This window comes from Anoplopoma fimbria, chromosome 4 (genome assembly GCF_027596085.1).
Source record: "Anoplopoma fimbria isolate UVic2021 breed Golden Eagle Sablefish chromosome 4, Afim_UVic_2022, whole genome shotgun sequence".
Lineage (NCBI taxonomy): Eukaryota > Metazoa > Chordata > Actinopteri > Perciformes > Anoplopomatidae > Anoplopoma > Anoplopoma fimbria.
In genome coordinates, this window is record NC_072452.1 from 1,211,422 (window position 1) to 1,236,314 (window position 24,893).

The following is a 24,893-nucleotide window of genomic DNA, read 5'->3' on the forward strand; positions in this document are numbered from 1 at the left end:
GATGACAGCAGGAACAGCTGTAACCCTGCGCACTGATAGGAACCCTGGATCTCGACCATATAATGGACATGATGGGGAGATTTAAATCATTAAATCGCAGTTATTGAAGAAAAAAAATGACAATAAGAAACTTGGAAATGAGTCATGAATAATCACTCACATGCAAATAAACCACTCGCTGTGTGATAATGTACTCATTTCTTAGCATATTTAATAATAACAAAAGTCAAACACAAGTACCGACAATCTCCCCTGAAATGAAAGAACAATATGTTGTGATATGGATGAAATTGAGAGCGTTAGCTCAAAAACGAGTATATGTGTGCCGTGTAAATGTTATCAACTGCAACACAAACAATGAGAATGATGCATGACCTTAAAAAACAAAAGACAATTCATAAATGACACATTTCATGTGTGCACAATTTGTTTTACGGATCAACCATTTTGGAGTACTGCAGAATAAACAAGGTGCAGTTGTAAAATACAAAAATCTGAATTCTTGTGAATCATCAAACAAAGTTCTACCATTAGCAGCGCAGAGAAAACTAACAACAGTAATTGCTAAGTAGTTTTGCTGCTTATTTACAGTGGAATGACAAATATTGTAGTCTATCAGCATTCTGTAGGCAACACAGAAATCCCATCTTTTTTTCCCAACACCTTTAAAAATTACAAATAAAACTGTGAAGAAATACATTTTCATATACTTCAAATATTTAAAACAAATTAAATGAAATAAAGATTTGTTTTGTTCCAGTGTTACCATACATAAATAACATGCTCTACTTCTTCAAATTGCATTTTTACATATCTTACTATGTCATTCAATATTTGAATGTGGACAAAATGTCTTTCGATCCAGTGGAAGAACAGTTTTGGCTCAGTTTAGTCTGCTTACTAGGAAGGTTTTGATAGAACTGTTTTAAATCACAGTGCTTGGGAGAACTTTTATGATGCAAATAAGAAAATATTGTATTAACAACTGAAGCAGCAGAAGGAATTTTATTAAATGGTTGGTTTAAAAGTCTATGGGACAGATTAATCAAATTGCTGCTATGAGGCCATTTCTTCAGACATTTTAAAATTGCCTTTTTACCTTTTGCAATTTTAAAAACTTGTAAAGCCCAAGAGGCACCAATATCACCAGAGTAACTTCAATTTACAGTGCCCTCCAGAATCATTGTAACCCTTAGTGAATATGAGCAAAACAAGCTGTGAAAAATGTCTTTGCTGTTTATCCTCTTGGTCTTTCACTCAAAATATTCAGAAAAATCTTACCTTTTCATTGAAGTAAAATTATTGGAAAAAAAAAAAAATGTTGACATTAAATAAATATTTTTCTCCAAAACATGTGTGCCACAATTATTGGCACCCCTAGAAAATATTAAATGAAGGGGTGCCAATAATTGTGGCACATATATTTTTGAGAAAAACATTTGTCTCATGATAAGAATGTAATGTTTCTTCAGTTAAAGGTTAGGAGGGCACTGTAGTTGTTATGTCCCTTGTTCTTCAAGAAGCACTTTGTTACAAAAATGACATCAATTGGGCTGGATTTATTTCTGTCTATGTGCCAAGTTTTCTCTCACCCGTTTTCTTTTTTCTTTTCTTCCCTGCTTCTCAAATGTTTGTAAGTCCTTTGCTCTTGCCGTTGCTTTTCACTGTTTATGTCAAGTGTGTACTTCGCTCTTAAAAACAGAAAAGGGAAGTTCTTTATATTGTTAAAAGCCTTGGGGTCAGCGGGGGCAGAAGGAGCAGTGAATGCCCCCTGTCAGGTCAGTGATGGCTCCGTCTCTGACCAGGCCCTGCAGGAGTTCAGTCTCTCTGTCCACGTTGTGTGAAGTCTGCTTCAGCATGGCGGCCATGGACTGCTGGTCGTAGTAGTGCAGCGGTGCCCTCTGCTGGGAAAGGTTGTAACCGAAGCCTGCCAGGCTGACCTCGTCACACAGCAGACTGGCTAAACTCAGTGCAGAGACCCCAATGGTAGGCACATTCTGTGGAGAAAAGAAATCTCTTATTAAGGGAAAAAACATCATTGTCATCATTTATTTATTAACTTATTATTGACTCAACCACCTGGTTCAGGAGAAAACAATCAGTAATAGTCTGATTTCCTGAAATCTTTGTTGTTGTTTCCCGTGTTTTATCACATCCCATATTTTCTAGGAAAATTGCTTTTGTACTTGTAATTAAGACATTCTAAAATTTTAGTTTTACATTTTTCGATAGCTAAATCATTCACAATAATAATTTAGGATACTAAAACATATCATAAAAACTCTATTTAAACTAAATTTCAAACGATGTAACTCCGACTGTTTAGATTATAAGGGAAAACTGGTCAATTTAAGAAAAGGTGATACCTCAACTATAAACAAAAAATACATTATAAATATAGGTTTATTCATTGAAAAAAACCCTGCACGTTATTCCCACTGAACATGGTTTATGCCAAATGCCAAATGCCAAGAGACACATATTCTGTCACATTGAGCTTAAATTGATAGTTTGGATTGTTTGAAGTGGCGTTGTATGAGGTACTTATCCATAGTTGGTGGTTCACCTACAGTAAATAGCTGTCAGCATGCCCCCAGTTTTGGGAAATACCGATATAAATACAGGCGCTGTGCTTTCTATGATGCTGTATTTATGTGATGTATTGTAATGCACAGCACGCCCACCAGAGGTCGGTCTCCATCGTGTAATAAGCAGTAACAATACAGGTTGCATCGTGTTCATTCTCGTCACTTTACCTCGGCTGTTAGAGCAGACTAACAGATTTAATCCCTAGTACGGGAAGATTCTATTACCTGGTCGCTTCGCCACAGATGGGATCCTGGTGGAGGGTATTGCAGTAGGTCCAAAGCGGTCTCTCTGATGACAAGTGGGTTTAGAAGTCTGAACCTGTGGGACTCAAGATGGAGCTGATCAGGAACCTTCTGCCAGAAGAAGAGCCAGTCCCAGAGAGGCTGCAAAACAAAGCGCAGTGTTGTCATAACTCTGATCTTTAACAGTGCAAGCTTTTTTCTTTATTATATACACATTTTTTCTCAACATTACGGATCAGTTTTTGAATCTTGATCACACAAGTACTACATTCTGTGATGGCATCAAGAAGAAAAGCAATAGGAGGAACAGGTCAACATGAAGGAGGGGTGCTTGCAAACTCAGAAGATGCATGGAGATCCATTCAGAGAAGGAGTATCATCACATGTTCATAGAAAGTATTACATATGAGTAGACCTGATGCCTTCGGGGCAGACTGAATGGAGCTGGTGAGGCTGGTCCAACCCTTGTTAAACAAAACCTGGTATAACTTTGTTTCAAAGTCACTGTCTGTAATGTGAAGGTGTGCTTTTTTTTTTTTGCGTCTAAGTGAGTTACAGGGACAATAGTTTTTGAAATTGGACCAGTACATTACATTACATTACATTACAGTCATGTAGCAGACGCTTTTATCCAAAGCGACTTACAGGAAGTGTATTCAACATAGGTATTCAAGAGAACTACTAGTCACCAGTATTGAGCGGGAATGCAACTGGCAGCCTCTAAACAGGCTGCAGTGTAAACCACAGGGCAACTCCTCACTGTCAATGCTGCAAGTGCTTGTTATTGCCACTGACGGGCTCAGATTGTGGTGGGTCTGACAACGTTATGGAAAGGAGCCTACAGAGAAATAATTCTTTACCTTGCTGTGTGTTATTGTGTCATGTGACTTGTTGCCGGTCGAAAAAACGGAAATGTAAGTGAGAGTTGGCGCGAGAAGGTCCGTCGAAGTACAGAAAGCGTGTTTTCTAAAAGATTTACAAAGTCATGGCTGAATATTTAGCTGATTTCAAAAATGTGGATGCGACTTGAAATTTCAGAGGGAGACTTCTCCGAGCAGCACCTGGTTAGACCCAACAACAAACAGACCGGATCATCACTTTTATTTCTCTGTAGGGTCCTTTCCATTGGACACAGACACAATCTGAGCCTGTCGGTTGCAAAAACAGGCAGTTTATGGATAAGGTAGAGCACTTCAACGTCGTCCTTCAATCAGAGGATCGGGGGTTCGATCCCCGGCTCCTCCAGTTCATGTCGATGTGTCCTTGGTCAAGACACTTAACCCCAAATTGCTCCTGGTGTGTAAATGTTGATGTGAATGGTGAGATAGTCCAGAAGGGCAGGTGGTCTCTTGCATTGTAGCCCTGCTATCAGTGCATGAATGGGTGAATGCTGAAATGTGACATGAGATTGATAAACTAATTTGAACGCTTTATTTATGGCTTCATCAGTAATCCATTTATCCTAACAGATGGTTTTAATTTTTTGTTTCTTAGAAATGAAGAATTGCTGCTTCCTGACCTTAAAAAGATTAACAAACATTGCATTACATCCTTGACCCTTTTAATGTAACTAAAAATATCGCTTGGTTCAGCCAACTTAGTGTAGTTTTCTGATTGTCAAAATCAATGTTGACATTTTTTTGATCATTTTGTATTGCCATATCTTTAAATGTGAGCAGTACTTTCCCTAGGAGTGTATTCCTGTACTTGTGGACACAAACACAGAAACACATCCCAATCACCTGTACTCACCACAGTGAGCTTGTTGACCATGGCAGAGGTCCAGCTGATGTCTACACCTTTATACACCACAGCTACAAACAGAGTGTGAGGGTCTGTGTCCATCCAATGGAGCGGTGTGCCCTCTGGGTAACTCATCCTGATGCTGGTTCGATTCCCGACGTCAACGCTGAATTCTCCCAAAGGCCCACTGTTTAACCTGAAGGAGGGTCATTGATTTTAAATGAAAATAACCGAGTCATGTGGCCTTATTGGTTCTTACACACAGTGGGGAGTGTCAGTGTTGATAATAAGTTACCCAACATGTGGCACTACAGTCAAACCCAATCTCAAAAATGGATTATCACAGTTATCATCACATGAGGGTTTCTAACCTGATAATCATGTCAAACTGGTCAATCAGTGAGCCCAACTCCAGGCCTCGGAGAATGCCTCCATTTCCCATGACCACGCACCGCCGACATTTATCTGATGTCTTCTCTGCCTGCGGCACTGAGTCAGAGTCTGGCAGCTTGAAGAGAAAAGAAAGAATCACAGATAGAATCATTAGGTATGTGTTATGAAAAGTACTGTTCTTACAGGAACATAAAGATGCACTTTTTGTTCTTTTAAGAATTTAGGTATGAATTTATAATTATCTAAAGATGCTAAATATGAGATTGGGAGCATTTCTATGGCCTCTCGACTGCTTTCAACATGGTGATTGCTGAGCTACGTGATAACAACAAACACAGAGGGAGAGCAACCCCGTTCTCTGCTCAGGTAGACATTAGTCTTCTATATCTTTACACAACTGATGGTTGTTTGCTCATATGTTAATGCTCGGAGTATCAAATTTAGCACATTTAAACCTTTTAATTCCCTAAATTAAATAAGCTTTGCTACAGTTACATGCCCCACTCCTTTTGCTCTTTTGCTTCTACTGTACTTTTACTGTGAACAGAATGATGCTTTGTTTAGTAAGGTAAAAATACATATTGATTTTTTAAGTATGGATGATGCGCAAGATGGCTGTTTACAAGTGAAACATAGTAATTAGCCATTTATTTGGTATAAGCCTTGGACGAGAAAAAATAAACACTCCTTGCCAAGATAATATGAAGGAACAAACACACACACACACATGCACACGCACACCACACACTGCCTTCTCCTGTTGACTCACTTGGCACATCTTTGCACACTAGTAAAGAATGATAATAAAGGCAGCGACAGCTCCAGAACAATCATTACACTCCATATGCTTATTATCAGATAAATAATCATTATTCTGGCCGAGGTCACCGTCAAAACACTTTAATAAAGAAACTTCCATTTTAAAATGGGGGGGGGAGATTGCAGATTGACGCGATTATTTTGGAAGCAATCGGTTGGATTGGGGTCAACATATACACATTGCAGTGACACTCATCAGCGTTCATGAAGTGCTTTGCATTGACCATTTATGTCTGAATGTGGGCGTGTAGAGGGCTGATCCACGGGCTCACATTTACAGGTGGACTGGAAAGGGAACATCACCTGCAGGTGACTGTAGGCTTAAGATAACCGATGGGTTTGAATAAAACTGTGACGACCCTCATTGGTTTGTCAGTTCTTTCAGAAAGAAGTGAGAAAAATACTTGTAGGGATAAATAAGGACAACACACTAAGGGTCACATAGTATATAAAACAAGTAAAACCACATTTGAAACAACAGCTGATATGTGGCAGAGGTTTTTGAAAGGGTTTTGGCATTTCCCTGTTTCAGGCAGCTAACAACACACAAGGTGCAACTAAATTAATATGGCTACAATATAAACGATCACATGCTTAGAAGATTAGTTTTATAAGGTGCATTCACCTGCTTCAGCAGGTCCTCTACTTTTCCCTGGAGACCTCTGAAGCCGAAGGGTGGCGGATACAGGAAGAGATCATTCGGGAACGGCACATCCTTCCACAGAAAGGGCTGGGTCATGTGACTGGAAGCTGGGAGGCGATCCGACAAGCTCCGCCTGGTGCCTCTGGGACGACACCGACTCCCCAGAACTCTGCGCACGTGCTCGTGCACCTGCTGCGAGTGGAACGCACGGTTGTGAAAACAAGTTTGTTTTATAACAGTGATCTTAAGGTCATAGTTCATAGCGTGTGCAGGCGTGTGTGTGTAGGTTGGTCCTGGGCTTGTTCAGCGGGTACTTCCACCAGCCATAGTCGGGCTGACATCGATACTTTTGGTTTGTTTCCTATTTAGTATGTAGCACAGATTAAAGTGGACTGAATGAAGAAAAACTATTTGGACTCGGCACTCATCTACTGTGCACACCAATGCCTTCTCCTCTAGTTTATCTCCAGTTTTTTAAACATCACTATTTATGTGGACTTCATCTAGCATGTCCCGTATGTTTGACCTGTGTCAGCCAGTCACCCTCTGCGTTTTGTTTGGCTTCCTGCGATTGCGATCAAATTATTTTCTCAATGCAATCGAGAGACCGATACCGCTGGTGAGAGCTGGCCTCCGAACCAGAGTACGACCACTGTGTTCACGCCTTCTCAAACGCAGTTTGATTAAATCCGACAAAAACATGTATCAGAGTGCAGGCATATCTTATGCGCTTCTGAAATCAGAAAAGGTCAGATATAGATATAGTCTGTGTCCAGACATCACCAGCCTATCTTCATGGGTGGCTGTAGTAACGACGTAGGGGCCAGCTTGACTTTCAACGCCAACAATTTCTTGTCTCATCACATGATGCCATGTTTCCCTATACACTTACATTAGGAAAGAAACATCTGTAAACTCAGTGGATAGTGGATCAGTTTAATATGGAATATACAAATATTTCCTTTCCTGACATATTGTGAGAGAAAAAAAAAGCTATGACAACTTGTGGAAGGTGTGCCTATGAGAACCGGTTACCCAACCCTTACTTTCATTTCTAAATACTTGTTAGTACACGGTAAACGTGAGAGCTTGCTAGACACTCAGCTCTACCTGTCCTCTCACCTTTTTATGTGCATGGTTGACGTGCCAGTCCAGAGGTTTGCTTATCTCCGTCTCCGTCCACGGTAGAGAGACCATCCACAGAACACCTAAAGCCACAACAACTACCAACACACACCTGCACACAGAAACACACGCAGCAAGATAGAGGAAGGGGAATATGAGATTTTGGTTTAACGTTGTGTTTAAATGACAGTCACAAGAATTGACTCAGATGCTGGAGGAGGTAAGCCGACAAACGGGAACAGATTTGCAAAAATATGCATGCTACATCCGAGAAATAATATGTAAATCATTTTGAGTTCACTAATTACACCACAGATGTCAATCATCAAGTGAGCAAAGTGTCGGCTCTATGCATGAGAGAAAAGAATTCAAGCTACCGTCTGCAGGACGATCTGTTTGCAAGGCACTAAACAATGCTAAAATAACACAGCGGTGAACCACGGCGGTTGCAGAAACACAGGCCTGTGCATGCAGAGAGCGTGTGAACAAGATCAGCCTGCTGTAAAAGATTCTTGATTCAGAGAATCAGGGTGATCGCTTATTCTTCAGAATAGGCACAAAACCACATTTGGGGTTTTCATCTATTTTTTTTTCGTGCATACATAAAGTCATGGTATTAGAATGTAACACATGTTTTTGTAACAGTAACTGTATTTTTTGTTGTACTGAATACAAGATGTATATAAATAAAGATAAAAATAAAGTAAAATGAGATGTGAAAAGAGGTGTATGCATCCGTCACGGGGTAACGCGCAGACACAGGAAAAGGCTGACAATGCATAGCACTGGTGTGCTGAATACCCTGTAGACTCCTTAAGTCATTTTCAGAGAAGATAAAAAATGTAAATATTTGCAAAACACGATTCATGACTGTAGAACTTCCGTGCAGGGATGCATCTAAAAGCAAAGTTTTAGCCCAACTAGTCACTTCAGCTACTCAGATCTATTTATTCCAGCTTTTAAGACAACAGTAACTGAGGCTTCCATGTCCTGCCTCCACAGTTGAGCCTTTATTCCACAAATAGCCTGCATTCTAGTACCCGTTTCAGTTGAAAGCATTCTTGCTCTGTCTGTTCTTGTAGTAAAAAAAAACAACGTATTGGTTATGCAACTCCACATCGACATTAAAGTTCAAATCATTTATTCATCTGATTATTATTTATTCATCGTCTTTCTGTCTTTTCCTTACTCTCTTAAAAACCCTCTCAGGTTTTAATACCTTCTCAGGTTTTAATACCTTCTCAGGTTTTAAGCGCGTAAACGTGGATATGAAAAGACAATGGCAGTTAGGCCCAACTATCTGACTAAAGTGTCACAGAAACAATTCCATATTCTTTTCACTCAGCAATGCGGTGCACAAAGAGATATCCATCACAAAAGTTAAGGAAGTGAATGAATAAAAGCATTGACCCATCCAAAAATAATAAAGGTGTTCCCGTTAAGGAATGGATCACATTTAGAATGCAGTGGAAGATTTTTAGCTAAGCGATTTGAATTGATAAATCAAAAACAAAAGAGCATTCTTCAACAACAGATGGAAGGAATGTGTCGATGCTTTGTTTAGTTCGTGCTAAAGAGTCACAGGTTGCCAGACCTCATTCTTCCTGCCACTGTGTGGGTAGAGAAGTCACGATTTAAGCTATCAGGAAGACTACTTTCAGACTCCACAGTTGGCTGATTTTCATTTTCTTAAAATAAGACAAACGGATCCACAGATCCTTTTTTCCCCCTTTCACTTTCAGAGTCGAGTTGTGTTTCGTTGGTGCCCGTAACTGCCACGTCTGGGTTAATACTGTAGATTTAGAGCGCTCCTGTTTTATATATTAAAAAGGCTTTTATCAAGTAACTAAAAGTTGCATCAACTGATAACAAAATAGACACAAACAAACTGGCGGGGACTATGATGCCACTGTTCTCCTTTAAGGGCATAATAACAGTGTCAGGGTCTACCTCACCACCACCAGAGAGAACTGTAGCCGTCTGTGTTCTGTGTTCTGTGTTCTGTGTTCTGTGGGCCTCACCTGTGCGCTGCCCAGCATTTAGGAAGTCTCATGTTGTTCTCATCCACTCCTCTGGAATCTGAGAACTCCTCTGGTGTCTGTGATGAGCTGGGACGCTCTCAGGGATCTGGTCCTGGACACACATACACAAGGATGTTAGCCATGGAAGGGAACAACGCATTATGGGACAGTTGATCAACAGCTGAGGTCATGTCTGCAGTGTGGGAGGTGCACACTGTTGCTACTGGAGATAAAATGATCTTTTGTTCTAGCTAATACCTGCACATTATAACATGGTTACAACTATGGAAAAGGTTATTGAATCACTTATTAAAATAGTTACTGTTCAAAGTCAAGTCCAATGTTCAAAATGGAACTTATTTTGAACATTGCTATGTTATTGGTAGTCTTATTTATATAAGTGTGACTTTAGAGAAACGTTTCTCTAGAATGTGACTTTAGAGAAACGTTCCTCTAATGTCACATTCTAGAGGAACCTTTCTCTAATGTCACATTCTAGAGGAACCTTTCTCTAAAGTCACATTCTAGAGGAACCTTTCTCTAAAGTCACATTCTAGAGGAACCTTTCTCTAATGTCACATTCTAGAGAAACGTTCCTCTAATGTCACATTCTAGAGGAACCTTTCTCTAAAGTCACATTCTAGAGGAACCTTTCTCTAATGTCACATTCTAGAGGAACCTTTCTCTAATGTCACATTCTAGAGGAACCTTTCTCTAATGTCACATTCTAGAGGAACCTTTCTCTGATGTCACATTCTAGAGGAACGTTTCTCTAATGTCACATTCTAGAGGAACCTTTCTCTAATGTCACATTCTAGAGGAACCTTTCTCTAATGTCACATTCTAGAGGAACCTTTCTCTAAAGTCACATTCTAGAGGAACGTTTCTCTAATGTCACATTCTAGAGGAACGTTTCTCTAAATGTCACATTCTAGAGGAACGTTTCTCTAATGTCACATTCTAGAGGAACGGTTCACTCTAGAGAACGCGTTTCTCTAATGTCACATTCTAGAGGAACGTTTCTCTAATGTCACATTCTAGAGGAACGTTTCTCTAATGTCACATTCTAGAGGAACGTTTCTCTAATGTCACATTCTAGAGGAACGTTTCTCTAATGTCACATTCTAGAGGAACGTTTCTCTGATGTCACATTCTAGAGGAACGTTTCTCTAATGTCACATTCTAGAGGAACGTTTCTCTAATGTCACATTCTAGAGGAACGTTTCTCTAATGTCACATTCTAGAGGAACCTTTCTCTAATGTCACATTTAGAGGAACGTTTCTCTAATGTCACATTCTAGAGGAACGTTTCTCTAATGTCACATTCTAGAGGAACGTTTCTCTAATGTCACATTCTAGAGGAACGTTTCTCTAATGTCACATTCTAGAGGAACGTTTCTCTAATGTCACATTCTAGAGAGGAACGTTTCTCTAATGTCACATTCTAGAGGAACCTTTCTCTAATGTCACATTCTAGAGGAACGTTTCTCTAATGTCACATTCTAGAGGAACTTTCTCTAATGTCACATTCTAGAGGAACCTTTCTCTAATGTCACATTCTAGAGGAACGTTTCTCTAATGTCACATTCTAGAGGAACGTTTCTCTAATGTCACATTCTAGAGGAACGTTTCTCTAATGTCATTCTAGAGGAACGTTTCTCTATGAGGAACGTTTCTCTAATGTCACATTCTAGAGGAACGTTTCTCTAATGTCACATTCTAGAGGAACGTTTCTCTAATGTCACATTCTAGAGGAGGAACGTTTCTCTAATGTCACATTCTAGAGGAACGTTTCTCTAATGTCACATTCTAGAGGAACGTTTCTCTAATGTCACATTCTAGAGGAACGTTTCTCTAATGTCACATTCTAGAGGAACGTTTCTCTAATGTCACATTCATTCTATGTCACATTCTAGAGGAACGTTTCTCTGATGTCACATTCTAGAGGAACGTTTCTCTAATGTCACATTCTAGAGGAACGTTTCTCTAATGTCACATTCTAGAGGAACGTTTCTCTAATGTCACATTCTAGAGGAACGTTTCTCTAATGTCACATTCTAGAGGAACGTTTCTCTAATGTCACATTCTAGAGGAACGTTTCTCTAATGTCACATTCTAGAGGAACCTTTCTCTAATGTCACATTCTAGAGGAACGTTTCTCTAATGTCACATTCTAGAGGAACGTTTCTCTGATGTCACATTCTAGAGGAACCTTTCTCTAATGTCACATTCTAGAGGAACCTTTCTCTAAAGTCACATTCTAGAGGAACCTTTCTCTAATGTCACATTCTAGAGGAACGTTTCTCTAGAGTCACATTCTAGGTAAAGGAGCCTGTGTCAGTCTGTCCCGGGTAAAGGAGCCTGTGTGTCAGTCTGTCCCGGGTAGAGGAGCCGTGTCAGTCTGTCCCATTCTAAAGGAGCCTGTGTGTCAGTCTGTCCCGGGTAAAGGAGCCTGTGTCAGTCTGTCCCGGGTAAAGAGGAGCCTGTGTCAGTCTGTCCGGGTAAAGGAGCCTGTGTGTCAGTCTGTCCCGGGTAAAGGAGCCTGTGTGTCAGTCTGTCCCGGGTAAAGGAGCCTGTGTCAGTCTGTCCCGGGTAAAGGAGCCTGTGTGTCAGTCTGTCCCGGGTAAAGGAGCCTGTGTGTCAGTCTGTCCCGGGTAAAGGAGCCTGTGTGTCAGTCTGTCCCGGGTAAAGGAGCCTGTGTCAGTCTGTCCCGGTAAAGGAGCCTGTGTCAGTCTGTCCCGGGTAAAGGAGCCTGTGTCAGTCTGTCCCGGGTAAAGGAGCCTGTGTGTCAGTCTGTCCCGGGTAAAGGAGTCTGTGTGTCAGTCTGTCCCGGGTAAAGGAGCCTGTGTCAGTCTGTCCCGGGTAAAGGAGTCTGTGTGTCAGTCTGTCCCGGGTAAAGGAGCCTGTGTCAGTCTGTCCCGGGTAAAGGAGTCTGTGTGTCAGTCTGTCCCGGGTAAAGGAGCCTGTGTCAGTCTGTCCCGGGTAAAGGAGTCTGTGTGTCAGTCTGTCCCGGGTAAAGGAGCCTGTGTGTCAGTCTGTCCCGGGTAAAGGAGTCTGTGTGTCAGTCTGTCCCGGGTAAAGGAGCCTGTGTCAGTCTGTCCCGGGTAAAGGAGTCTGTGTGTCAGTCTGTAATGGTAAAGGAGCCTAATGTGTCAGTCTGTCCCGGGTAAAGGAGCCTGTGTGTCGGTCTGTCCCGGGTAAAGGAGTCTGTGTGTCAGTCTGTCCCGGGTAAAGGAGCCTGTGTCAGTCTGTCCCGGGTAAAGGAGCCTGTGTGTCAGTCTGTCCCGGGTAAAGGAGCCTGTGTCAGTCTGTCCCGGGTAAAGGAGCCTGTGTCAGTCTGTCCCGGGTAAAGGAGCCTGTGTCAGTCTGTCCGGGTAAAGGAGCCTGTGTGTCAGTCTGTCCGGGTAAAGGAGTCTGTGTGTCAGTCTGTCCCGGGTAAAGGAGCCTGTGTCAGTCTGTCCGGGTAAAGGAGTCTGTGTGTCAGTCTGTCCGGGTAAAGGAGCCTGTGTCAGTCTGTCCCGGGTAAAGGAGTCTGTGTGTCAGTCTGTCCCGGGTAAGAGGAGCCTGTGTCAGTCTGTCCCGGGTAAAGGAGTCTGTAATGTCAGTCTGTCGGGTAAAGGAGCCTGTGTGTCAGTCTGTCCCTAATGGTAAAGGAGTCTGTGTGTCAGTCTGTCCCGGGTAAAGGAGCCTGTGTGTCAGTCTGTCCCGGGTAAAGGAAGCCTGTGTGTCGGTCTAATGTCCATTCGGGTAAAGGAGTCTGTGATGTCAGTCTGTCCCGATGTAAAGGAGCTCTGTGTCAGTCTGTCCCGGGTAAAGAGCCTGTGTGTCGGTCTGTCCCGGGTAAAGGAGCCTGTGTGTCAGTCTGTCCCGGGTAAAGGAGCCTGTGTCAGTCTGTCCCGGGTAAAGGAGCCTGTGTCAGTCTGTCCCGGGTAAAGGAGCCTTCAGACCCGGGTCACTGTAGGACGCATGGATATGAACGCGTTACCTCGAATAACTACCGAGCCGGACCGGACCGGACCGAGCCGGACTACCGACAGCCTGCCGTGCTCACCTGCTCTCCCAGGACGAGTCCTTCACCCTGCGTTAGACCCGATCCTCATCTCCTCCTCCTCTGAACCTCCTCTGAACCTCCTCAGCCTCCTTCAGCACGGAGAGCCAATCAGCGTCACTTCCGGTCTTTCATAATAAGAGCCGAGGAGCCACAAGAACAACACAATGACTCTTTGTTTGGTCCACATTAAGCTTTAATGTTTAATGGCAGCATTACACAGACACAGAGGGTTGCTAGTCTACCAGATGAGCAGGTCTGTAGTGTTACAGGAGCACACAGGCAGATTAATGTGATTCATTCTATACATTCACTCTCAAACGATTTCATTCATGGACAATTGTATCAAAACCTCAAATATTGAAGATCAATCACAGTCACACCCACCACATGAAGTAGGAACTGAGACAAAATGTATTGTTGTTTATTTGTCAGATAACTTAAAGCGTCATAGGACTCTGTGATCACATCGGTCCACATCGGTCCACATCCATCCAACCGGACTTGTGATGGTCTCCTCTCCTACTGCAGAGGCTGCTTCAGCTCAAACAGTCCTGTTCCACCTTTCACCACCTTCCCCACCACCAGGCAGGCCGAGGGCGACACCAGCTCATCGTGTGACCCTGAGGAGAGAACAGCCATGAAGGAAAGCACACAAAGATGAATGTGACAGGAAACCACAATGACTCAAACTGGTCGTGTGACCCTGAGGAGGAGAAACAGCCATGAAGGAAAGCATACAAAGATAAGGTTCAAGGAGGAAAGATGAATGTGACAGGAAACCACAATGACTCAAACTGGAATGTTACATTTTTATTACAGGAACTTAACGTATGTTGTAAAATGCACAAATTATTTGTATATTAACAAAATATTTATATTATATACCACCTTTGCAAACATGCCCAACGGACATGGCTACAGTGTGATCTCACGAGCAGTGCCAAGATGTATCTCTACGCACTTGTTCCCAAAGCAAAGCGGAGTTAAGTTAGAGCAGAATATGTTTAAACAGCATCACCGTCACCCTCAGTGAAGAAATGTGTGCATAGTCGCAATCTTTCATTTCCTCACCTAGCATGGTCGCCTGTTTGAGGAATTTGTAGCTGGTCTCAAAGGTCATCTGCTGCAGAGGGGAGGCGTTGGACTGGATGGCGTGCCGGTTCAGGGGCTTATACACGCCTTCAAAACACATGTAATCTGCTACAAGTGACAGATGTCTGGGGTCAACCTCAATACCTGGACAGGGACAGAGAAACACAAAACCTGAGTGGTTCTGACAGCCGTGTGGTCTTCTATCTGGGGTTTGACTGTGTGTGTGTGTGTGTGTGTGTGTGTGTGTGTGTGTGTGTGTGTGTGTGTGTGTGTGTGTGTGTGTGTGTGTGTGTACCGTAGACAGCAAAGACATCTTTGATCTCCTTCTCTATGACCTTCAGAGCCACTTCAATCCCATATGTTTTAGCCATGGCATGCACCTCGTTAGAGTACAGTCTGTTGATGTCTAGGATCTGGAGAAAGAAAATAAAGTCCCAATGTTGGGATCGTCACCAAACCATGATATAAAGTGCAACCTCATAACATAACAGCGTTATAAACAATAATACTTCTTAATCAATTAGCCCTAAACAAAAACCTGTTTGATGACAAAGTCACTGCATTTTCTTTTTCAGCATTTAAACAGTTTTATTATCCAAATTAACACTGATCTTTGCTTTGATTTGAGTTCACTGCGAAGAAATGCACACAGGAATAATCACAAGCCTGAGTCAGTTATCTGAAAAGATTATCTCAAACAGTCAACACAATTAGATAGGCCAACTGAAATGTTATCTGCAGTCAAAAAAAGCAAAGCAATCAGTCATGGTTTGTTTTAATAAACGGTCTCTATATATCGCTCTGGCTAATCTGTCTTTCACCCTTAAATCCACAGAGAAGTCTCATGTTAAAAATGAGACGGGTGAGCTACGTACATCACTGTGATTGAACATTTCTTGCATGTTGATGCCCTCTGAGTTGAGAACCGTCTCTTTCTCTCCGCTCTTCGTCGTAGTTTCGCCCAGCAGGCAGCGGGTCAAGCCTTTGGTCTCCACAATGACGGCGTTCTGGGCCAGCGTCGACAGGACCGAGGTCAGGTCAAAGTGCACCTTGCTCACCGGTAAGACCAGGTCGACCTAAGAACGGATGGAGACGAGAGGTGGAATGACGGGAATCAGGGGCAGTGTGTGGAAATACCTGGTGGAAATCAGGGGTTGCCCCCCCCTACCTACTGTACTGCTACAGTGTTATGCTGGAGTCTCACATAGACTCAAAACGCAATGTACTAAATATCATGGCTGCAAGCCGAGGCCAACAACTAGCCTATACATGCATGAGGAGACCCTGCTGCCGGGCTGTGAGCTCTCCCTCCAGGAGCAGAGCTTCTCCTTTCTGCTCCTCCGGTCCCCGCTGGGAGCCAACAACGGCACCACGCTGCTGGAGACCCGGGCCGTATTGCTGAGCCCGCTGGAGGGAAAGGAGGCACGGGGGAACCAAAACCAGGACAGAGCAGGGCAGACTGTCAGACTCCTGCTGCAGTAAAATTAGAAGTTTTCTAAAAGGGACTCTGGTTTGGAAACTCTACTGTTTTCATACACAGGGACCGGAAAAAAATAAATATAAATTAAACTTGCTTGTGGTTAATTGACTTTTTTCCCCCCACACTTTAACCAGTTGCAGTATGCATCAATAATTACCATCCATTATTATGATATATTATTTTTATATGGGCCATTCTGCATTATGACAGTTTTTTTACTTTTGATCTAATACTTTTGTTTTACTTTTTCAAGTAAGATTTTGATTGCAGGACTTCTACTTGTAACAAAGTATTTTTACACAGTGGTATTACTACTTTTAAGTAAAAGTTCTGATCACTTCTTCCACAACTGATTTGGGCGACCCAGGAAAAACCTGCGACAACAGAAAAACTAGCAGCTCCCAGTTTTTACAGTGAGTAAATAATAATAAAATAAAAATAATAATTTATTTATAAAGCGCTTTTCACAGTCAGAGGTCACAAAGTGCTTAAAAGCAGCGGAATTACAGTCAAGCAAGAAAACAAAAACAAATCAATATAAACAAAACAGGCTGCACGGTGGTGTAGTGGTTAGCACTGTCGCCTCACAGCAAGAGGGGCCCGGGTTCAATTCCCGGGCTGGACAACCTTCTGTGTGGAGTTTGCATGTTCTCCCCGTGTCAGCGTGGGTTCTCTCCGGGTTCTCCGGCTTCCTCCCACAGTCCAAAGACATGCAGCTTAGGTTCACTGAAGACTCTAAATTGCCCGTAGGTGTGGATGTGAGTGTGAATGGTTGTTTGTCTCTATATGTGGCGACCTGCCCAGGGTGAACCCTGCCTTCGCCCGTTGACAGTTGAGATAGGCTCCAGCACCCCTGCGACCCTTAGATAAGCAGGTTACGGAAAATGGAATGGATGGATAAACAAAACATAAAACATTAAAGCGTGTTAAGAAGGTACACAAGATAAACAATAAAAGCATAAGTTAAAAGCAGACCTGGAGCATGAGTTTGATACTAAGGCCTTTCTAAAAAGGTACATCTTAATCTGCCTTTAACTGCCATAAATATTATTTATGTCATTATTTAAAGGTTTTGTTTACTTATTATTATTTGTACAACCTGTTTACATAAGTATTGATTGTATTTGTATTTACACCTGGTAGGAACTTTGTTCAAGTCTTATGTTGTGCTGGGACACAATTAGTCGTGGCAAGCTACACCTAAAGAAGACATGTGGAGCGGCAGAAGTTGCTATACTCCACTCAAGGAATTAAGTTTTAAGTTTATAAGAAGTGCTCGTTTTTTGAAGTTTAATGTTTACAAGTGAACTCATTTCCCTCTCGGTTGTTCATTTTTCTTTGTGCATATTTGCGCATAAACTATTTTTGTATTATGTGAATTTTTTTTAGATCTGCTAAAGGGCATTTCCACTTCTTCAATCTTAGTCCCGGAACTACTTTTTAGAGGAACTAACTTTTTTTTTTGCACACCAACATTTCATCTTTGACCACCAAAATCTTATCAGTTTATCCTTAAGTTTAGGACATTTGTGCCAAATGTGAAGAAGTTCATGAGAATTGACCAGACGGAGGGACGGACAACCGGAAAACATAGTCCTCTGCATTTCATTCATTACAATATGTTTCAGAAAATACTACATAAGACAATACGCAGTGAGACAAACAAAGAGAAAAGGTTCATTTTTTGTAAGCGTGTTTTTTGGATGAAATTTCAGGCAAACTGAACCCCAGTGTGTTTACCTCCACGACCACCAGCAGCCTCCGTCCCATCATGTTGCTCTTTCATATGTCAGCGGAATCATTTGACTAATCTCTTCATTATGAAAAACGCAGACAACAATGGGCTGAAGGTACCTTTTGGTTCCTTAAAAGGTATTCCCAGAAGTGGAAACGCGGCTCTCCTGTATAACGTACAAACTCACCTCACACCAGAGCTCGTGCTGTTGATCGTAGCGATATCTCTCTATCGCCGAGTTGGACTCCAGAACGGTGTTCATCCTCATCTGATCCAACCCCTCCTCTCCCTCTGCTTCATCTCTTCTTGGTCGTTTTCTCTTTTCCGCTCTCACTCGTCCAGACTCCGTCTGCGACACCTCCAGCGTGTTCTCCTCCTCCTCCTCCTCCACCACCCCCTCGTCCTCCCCCTGATCTTCTTTATCCTCGGCGTCGTCAGCTCTGTCCTCTTCCTCACTCTCATAGTCCACCTGCAGAGGCAAACGGAGATGGCTGTTAATGGTTTTCTAAATGGAAATCAAAATCAAGCTTCTTATATTCATCAAAAACATTTTATTCTATATCTGTCATTTAAAATCTTGCCCCAAATAAATCTTTTCCTCTAACCCAATCGCCAAGCCATGATTGACTCTCCTGAGACCAACAGTAACGTGACAAACATTCTCTGAACCTTGTGTGAACTGCAGGCTGCTGAGCACATTGAGGAGAGGACATGATAATAGGGGTTACTAAAAGTAGAGTTAGGAAAGGTTGTTAAAATGTATATTGTTCAATATTGAGTACATTAGCAGTTACCCAATCTATCCACTCGCTCAAGTATGATAAAGTACAAAGATAGATGAAGCCATCGCTTCCTCTATGAAGAAAACTTTTAAAAGAAAAGAGGATCTTGATAGTGCCAAGAAGGAAAAATGTCAAAGACTGAAAAAGGGGAACTTCAAGCAGCAATCTATGAGCTCATTCTTTTGGTTTGCTATCCAAAAGGTATTTTCTTGTTAGCATACCATCTGGTAGGAAAATCAACGTGCTGAAAAAGTGGATCGTATGGCACTCATATCCCCAACGTCTATTAAGAGAAGACTAGAGGGCTTTAGTTTTTTCAAGAAGAACTGCAACACTAGACAATTAATTTAATTTTCTATGAAAGGAAATTAATTGGCAACTATTTTGCTAAGCTAAAAGTCATATTTGCAAGCAAAACATACAAAGCTTCTGATGGTTCCAGGTTATCAAATGTGATAGCTAAATAACATTTTGGGCTAAGTTAAGGCAGAGAAAATGTCACACGTTTCCTCGAGGACCAATTATTATTGTAGTTTGGAAATCTCTCTCACACACACACTACACACACACACACAAAAAGGATTCTTTGGCAGAATAACTATTAGATCAATTATGTTGGAATTAGTGATCTGTCAATTAAATCAAGAGAAGAAGAACAGCAACACTCAAATTTGTTTCTATGAACCCCTAAATCCAACCATGTACTGTAAAAAAATTGGTTTTATTATGTTATTTGTTTTGTCCGTTGAACTCTGCCAGGAGAATCATGCGACTGCTTGGACGTGTGTAGTGAGTGTGCACATCTGTGTCTAACCAAAGCTAATTTTGCCTTAAAAAAGCCCACACTTTCTTTAAAAAACACCTTTTACTGCCATTTTTTTACCGCCATCGACTGACTACTGACTCCTCACCCAAGTTGTTAACATGTTAGCACGCTGACGTTAGCATCACTGGGCCTAAATACAGCCTCACAGAGCCAGTAGCATCGTCTTGTTAAATGCCTATTTTAAAATGTAGTTTCTAAATCTCTCACTTGTGGCATAAATATTAATCAGTCAGTTCACCTCTGAAGCCATGCCTGAATTCATATTTTGTTTGCTAAAGAGGAGTGGCTACCTATTCGAGGGTAATAAACGAGATTTCAGAGCTTTCTAATTCAAGGAACATGAAGGGGTTGAGCTTTAACACGCTACAGACTTAAGTTATATTGGTATTTAACATGAAGTACTTCTCCCGTCTTCGTACCTCCTCTTCCTGTTTGTCTTTTCGCTTGGCGTCTGAGGCATCGGCGTCTCCCTCGTTCGCCTGGTCATCAACAACCTCTCGCTCCATTTCTTCCTCCCCATCATCCAGCTGATGAGTTCAACATGACAAGGATTTTTAAGATTAATTTTTGTTTTGAAGGGAAGGAAAGAAACGTTCCGGTAAAAACATTGAAAAATGATTGACAACACTAATCTTAAACATCCTATATTTAACACTGAAACAAGGGCAAGCCAATGAAAAACAGACCCCTGCTGGGTCAGCTGTTCCCTCGCCATCATGGTCCTTATCTCTGGGCGTGGCCTTCCTTGTTTCCACGGCAATGGACGCCAGCTTGGCACTGCGCTTCTTAATGGCTTCCAGCAGGAGACGGAAAAACCTGGGAGCACAAACATCCGAGCAAAGATGAGAGTTAATATCTTTTTTTTCCTGATTGGCCACCCACCCACACCCACACCCACACACCTAGTTTCCATGTAGTGGAGGATCTGCTGGGGTGACAGCAGCTTATCGTCACAGTAACGTTCCAGAGGCAGGAATTTGAAGGTGACTTTGAACGACCGAAGCTTTTGATGATTTTCGATCCGCAAAGTTTCTACCACATCCACCCTCTGCAGGACCTGCTCACACACGCACACAGACAAGAACAGAGTTGTGGTGGGTTCTTCTTTTTAATTCCTCACACATCCATCAAAACCACTCAATTGCAAAGGTTTGAGTAAAGCACACAGGTAAGGACATCTCCGAACACAATACCGGCATCTTAAAACAAACAACAAAAAAAGAGACCAAATAAACCACATAAAGAAAATGAAAGACAGGGGAAGAATAAGAGATAATAGTAGAGGAAAGTTAAGAAGACAAAAAGAGGCAAGAGAAGCAGATCCTTACCTCAGCCAGACAGACTCTGGTGAGCTTCTTACGGAGTGTCTTTGCCCTCTTCAAGGCTTTCCTGGTGTTTAGCACCGGGACACTCATCATGGGAGTTTTAATGTTGGAGCTGGCCACCATCAGGATCTCTCTCAGTCTGTGAGACAGGAAGACGTATACAGAAAGAGTGAGACATAAGAGGAGTATGGTGAAAGGAACATCAGAACTGTCCTGCCGTGAAATTTGCAGAGGTCCAAACTGTCACACATTAGATTGTAATCACATGCCCATAGCACAGCTTTGGTTTCACATATAGTTTTTTCCTGTTCTGTGAAACCAAAGCCAAAATGGGAGCAACAGTTAACATGTGACTATTATTATTCTGCCAGTTCAAAGAGCAGTGTATGTTCTGGATAATGTGAGGTTTAATTAAGAGTTACCGGGGTATTCCCAAAGTGACGTTCATCTCTCCTCTGCCGGCGAAGTGGAAGGTGTTGAGGGTCATCTGGGTGGAGGGCTCGCCTATGGACTGAGCCGCTAGCAGACCCACGGCTTCACCAGGATCACACAGCGAACGCTGCCACTTATAGTGCAACAGCTGCCGGAGGCTGACGACACACAGACAAACAGAGAGAGAGAGAGTTAAGAAAGGCCATGTGCTTCATCTCGTCACATTTCTTGGCTTTATTAAGTTGTAATTGATTTTTGTAGAATACGTTTTTAGCGCCAATTCAGTACCTGTGGGTGTCCACGCTGCCTCGACTCCTCCTGCCTTCGTTCTGGAGGTACTTCTCCGTGATGTTGTGAAAGTTTTCAGATACAGAGCCGAAGCAGATGTCAGGCTTCAACAAGCCCAGGGAGGGCCCTGGGCAGCGGGAGGTCTTCCTGATGTATTTTGATCTGCTGGGTTCATCCAGAGAACGCCAATTCTGGAAGAGCTGCGGAGGGAGCAGAGTTCCAAGTGAAGATTGGTCGGACAAGGTTAAAAGGTCAGCGGTCTGTGTAAACTGAGGCTGTCAGTGTAACATCCAAGAAACCGTCGGATCATTTCTACATTTTAATACCTGTGATTCAGCAACATTTCTGCCGTAGACGTCTGCTTCCGTTCTTTCTTGAGTCTGCTTCAGTTTGGCCAACTTTTTTTGAGAAAACAGTAAGAACGCTCCTGACAAGTGATTAAAACACATATACACAAATATTAAATGACACATATTCACATAGGCACTGCACTAAACAGCATACAACATTTCACTGTCCGACTCCTGGATTCTCCTGATTACATTATTGACCTCCTACTGAACCGGAGTAGCTCAAAATGGGGTTACAGAACAGTTTTATTGAATTTTAGAAAACGCCTATTCTAAATTACAGAGATTACAAAACATTCAAAAAACACATTAAAATGAGTAGTTCGCTTCAAGTCGTATTTTGATCGCACTGCTAAGCTTGGTATTTGGATATTTATAACAGCACTTAAAGCCAGAGTCTGTAGACAACTTTATCTTGCTATCAAATAATGTGGTTTAGGTAAACTGTTGTGGGGATTGGGATGAAAAAAGTAAAATAAATACAAGTGGATTCACTCAACTTAGACATTTATCTGAAACTTGGTTAAAAATCAAAGAGTCTGGGCAGCTAAGATATAAAATAATCCTACTAACAGACCAAATTTAGTTATCTACCTCTCCGCGGACAGGCCCCCTCTCTCTTTGCTTTCCAGCGCTGGATGGACTCAAAGTGTTGACTGGCAGCCTGAGGGTCCAGACGTGACAAAAACTTGTCCAGGCCCTGGGACCTCTTGATGACCTGACGGGGAAGAACATGTGCCGATTGATTTTTATTGTTCGTTTATTGCAATCTTTTCATCCAAATGGTTTGTTAATCTATGATTTATTCAAACAATTGAAATACAAATGTTGTGTTATGTTTAATGAATGAAAACACTCAACTGTGTTTGAACCTTAGGCGAGCTGGTTTATTGACATCAAAAACAAACAGTGTTGGTCAGGAGAGAGGTTAGGTCATGTACCAGCATAGAGGACGACGCACACAACTACTAAAAACAGCACCGCAATGGTTGATTCTTCTTCTACACAAAGCACTCCCTACTGGAAAATGAAAAATAGTAACGCATGGAGCTACTGGCAGCTATGGGCGAGGCTTAGGTGTGTGTAACCCCAACCCTAACCCTTCTACTAAATAACAATGGCTAAGAGGTTAGCGGAGGGAGAATATTTATTCACTGAGAGAAGAGCAAAAAGGGGAACTGAAGGCTTTTCTAGATGGAAATTATGTTTTCGCTCTTCTCCCGCCTCACTTTGTTAGGAGTTTGATTGACAGACTGTTGGGCCAATCAATTGTCACTTTTGTTTTTAAAAGCGTCTGCCCTTTTAAAACGGTTTCCAATGACGGCTTCTATCTATGAACTCATCTCTGCCATGCTCAGAAATGACAAGTTAACTTAAGCAAATGAACCAGACATGCGAACCAATTATTATTCTTATTCAACTGTTGGGAAGAGTGCAACATTATGTAATGTCATCCAACCCTGTGCTATCATGTGATGTGACCCTGGGGGTGTGTTATCAGCCTGTTCAAAACACTGCATTGTTCCATAAACTACCATTTGAACGTTGACATGATCCTGCACATAACTAAAGGAAAATAGACTCATAACTTGTGGAAATAAAAGTTCAACTGTTCATTTAAAAAGTGAATGTATTTGAGGGAAACATTTTGAAATAAAAAACTATGTATATAATTACCCAGTTAAAAGGTATTTTTTGAAGCTTAGATCTTCAATGTGACAAACAACTGGACAGGCTATGGCTAATAATTGACATAAAAGACCTAGAACATTTGTGTAAAAGTCATGGCAACTGTGAAGTAGGTGCTGTTCAATAGTTCAGCTGATGCCACCTGATGTTTGTGTGTAGTACATATTTATCCCCAGTGGCCATGATGGAGCACCATGGGGCCCATGAACTACACCTTCACTGTAGCAGCCATTTTGGCCAGTGGCCTCCACTGAGGAGGAGGCACTGAATTTGACAAGGCTGCGATCTTTCTATATCCTGTAATAATATGGACTGTCGACTAGTCCTCATGGAGCTGTTGCTCTCTATTTGTCTTATATGCAAGTTTAAGGTTTAGGTCGGGTTTAAACCTATGCTGACTGGAACAAAAATCATGTGTTCTCTCTCACTCCATATCTACATCATCACAAGCTGTGTTTCAAGCTGCACCTGTGGTTTAGCATTTACCCACTGTGTTACTGGAAATGTACAAAAAGCCCAAAGCCCACTAATGATCGCAGGATCGGAGGTTTAATTCAAACTCGCTGAACACCTGGTTTATCAGGTGTCTAAGGTCATTTTTTAATCATTTGAAAAATGTGAAACTTTTACAATGTGTCATTGTGTGTATCAAACAAATTATATTATATTTTCAAAGAGTGTCACATCCTCCCAGTTACAGTTTCCGGATTATCTGACTTAAGACAAGGAAACCATTAATTCAATGTAAATAAACTTCCATGAATCCAATTAGAAATCATAGAAAAAAGAAAATCTTTATAAATCTTTTTTTTTTTTTTTTTTAGGCTTTCTTCAGTATAAAAGTAATCTAGTACTGGTTGTCTGTACATTCATGGGTACATTATAGGAACTGCTACCAGATACTTTTGATGGTATGGCCGTGTTTAAACATCTTCTCCAGGTCCAGGTTAGCTGAACCCGTTTTAAGCCACAGTTTAGCTCATAAGAACACATTTAGTTCACTTCTAAAAGGTGTCTGCGTTCTGCTCTGTTTTTACCTCGTAGTTGTCCTCTATGAAAGGGAACTGCTTCTGCTGCAGGAACGGAGTCTTGGGGATATCCAGTCCGTCTTCACCGTACAGGAACTGGACCACGGATCCATCGCTGTCCCTCACCGTCAGATCGTACTGTACTACCAAGCCCTCCAGATGCTTTATGACACATCTGCAGAGGCGAGGACGGGATGGAGGATAGGAGAGAGAAGAGCGGCAAGGTCAGTAGAAGGAGAG

General features: G+C 42.0%; 2 protein-coding genes and 1 non-coding gene across 3 annotated transcripts in view; all 3 read right to left on the bottom strand.

The window, feature by feature from the left end:
- Positions 1 to 199: 199 nt before the first annotated feature.
- Positions 200 to 13,715, bottom strand: st3gal5 (ST3 beta-galactoside alpha-2,3-sialyltransferase 5). The gene is made up of 8 exons (XM_054597683.1): positions 13,627 to 13,715; positions 9,576 to 9,687; positions 7,552 to 7,666; positions 6,412 to 6,621; positions 4,946 to 5,082; positions 4,584 to 4,770; positions 2,814 to 2,972; positions 200 to 1,997 (listed from the first exon to the last, which is right to left on the bottom strand). Exons 2-8 carry the CDS (start codon positions 9,605 to 9,607, stop codon positions 1,740 to 1,742), a joined length of 1,098 nt encoding a protein of 365 aa, XP_054453658.1. The 5' UTR covers positions 9,608 to 9,687; positions 13,627 to 13,715; the 3' UTR covers positions 200 to 1,739.
- Positions 13,716 to 13,811: 96 nt separating this feature from the next.
- The window catches only part of polr1a (RNA polymerase I subunit A), a 29,958-nt gene continuing 18,876 nt past the window's right edge, over positions 13,812 to 24,893 (bottom strand). The window contains exons 24-37 of the mRNA XM_054597336.1: positions 24,663 to 24,828; positions 22,531 to 22,654; positions 21,913 to 22,013; positions 21,587 to 21,786; positions 21,289 to 21,456; positions 20,870 to 21,005; positions 20,444 to 20,598; positions 20,228 to 20,357; positions 19,961 to 20,068; positions 18,121 to 18,402; positions 15,594 to 15,794; positions 15,014 to 15,131; positions 14,698 to 14,862; positions 13,812 to 14,246 (exon numbers count right to left, since the gene is read on the bottom strand). Of these exons, the coding sequence (XP_054453311.1) occupies positions 14,146 to 14,246; positions 14,698 to 14,862; positions 15,014 to 15,131; positions 15,594 to 15,794; positions 18,121 to 18,402; positions 19,961 to 20,068; positions 20,228 to 20,357; positions 20,444 to 20,598; positions 20,870 to 21,005; positions 21,289 to 21,456; positions 21,587 to 21,786; positions 21,913 to 22,013; positions 22,531 to 22,654; positions 24,663 to 24,828 (2,155 nt within the window). The 3' untranslated portion in view covers positions 13,812 to 14,145. The remainder of the gene's footprint in view (positions 14,247 to 14,697; positions 14,863 to 15,013; positions 15,132 to 15,593; positions 15,795 to 18,120; positions 18,403 to 19,960; positions 20,069 to 20,227; positions 20,358 to 20,443; positions 20,599 to 20,869; positions 21,006 to 21,288; positions 21,457 to 21,586; positions 21,787 to 21,912; positions 22,014 to 22,530; positions 22,655 to 24,662; positions 24,829 to 24,893) is intronic.
- Positions 23,773 to 23,909, bottom strand: LOC129090610 (small nucleolar RNA SNORA5). Its single transcript, XR_008531201.1, has one exon. It is a non-coding gene; the product is annotated as a small nucleolar RNA SNORA5 (small nucleolar RNA).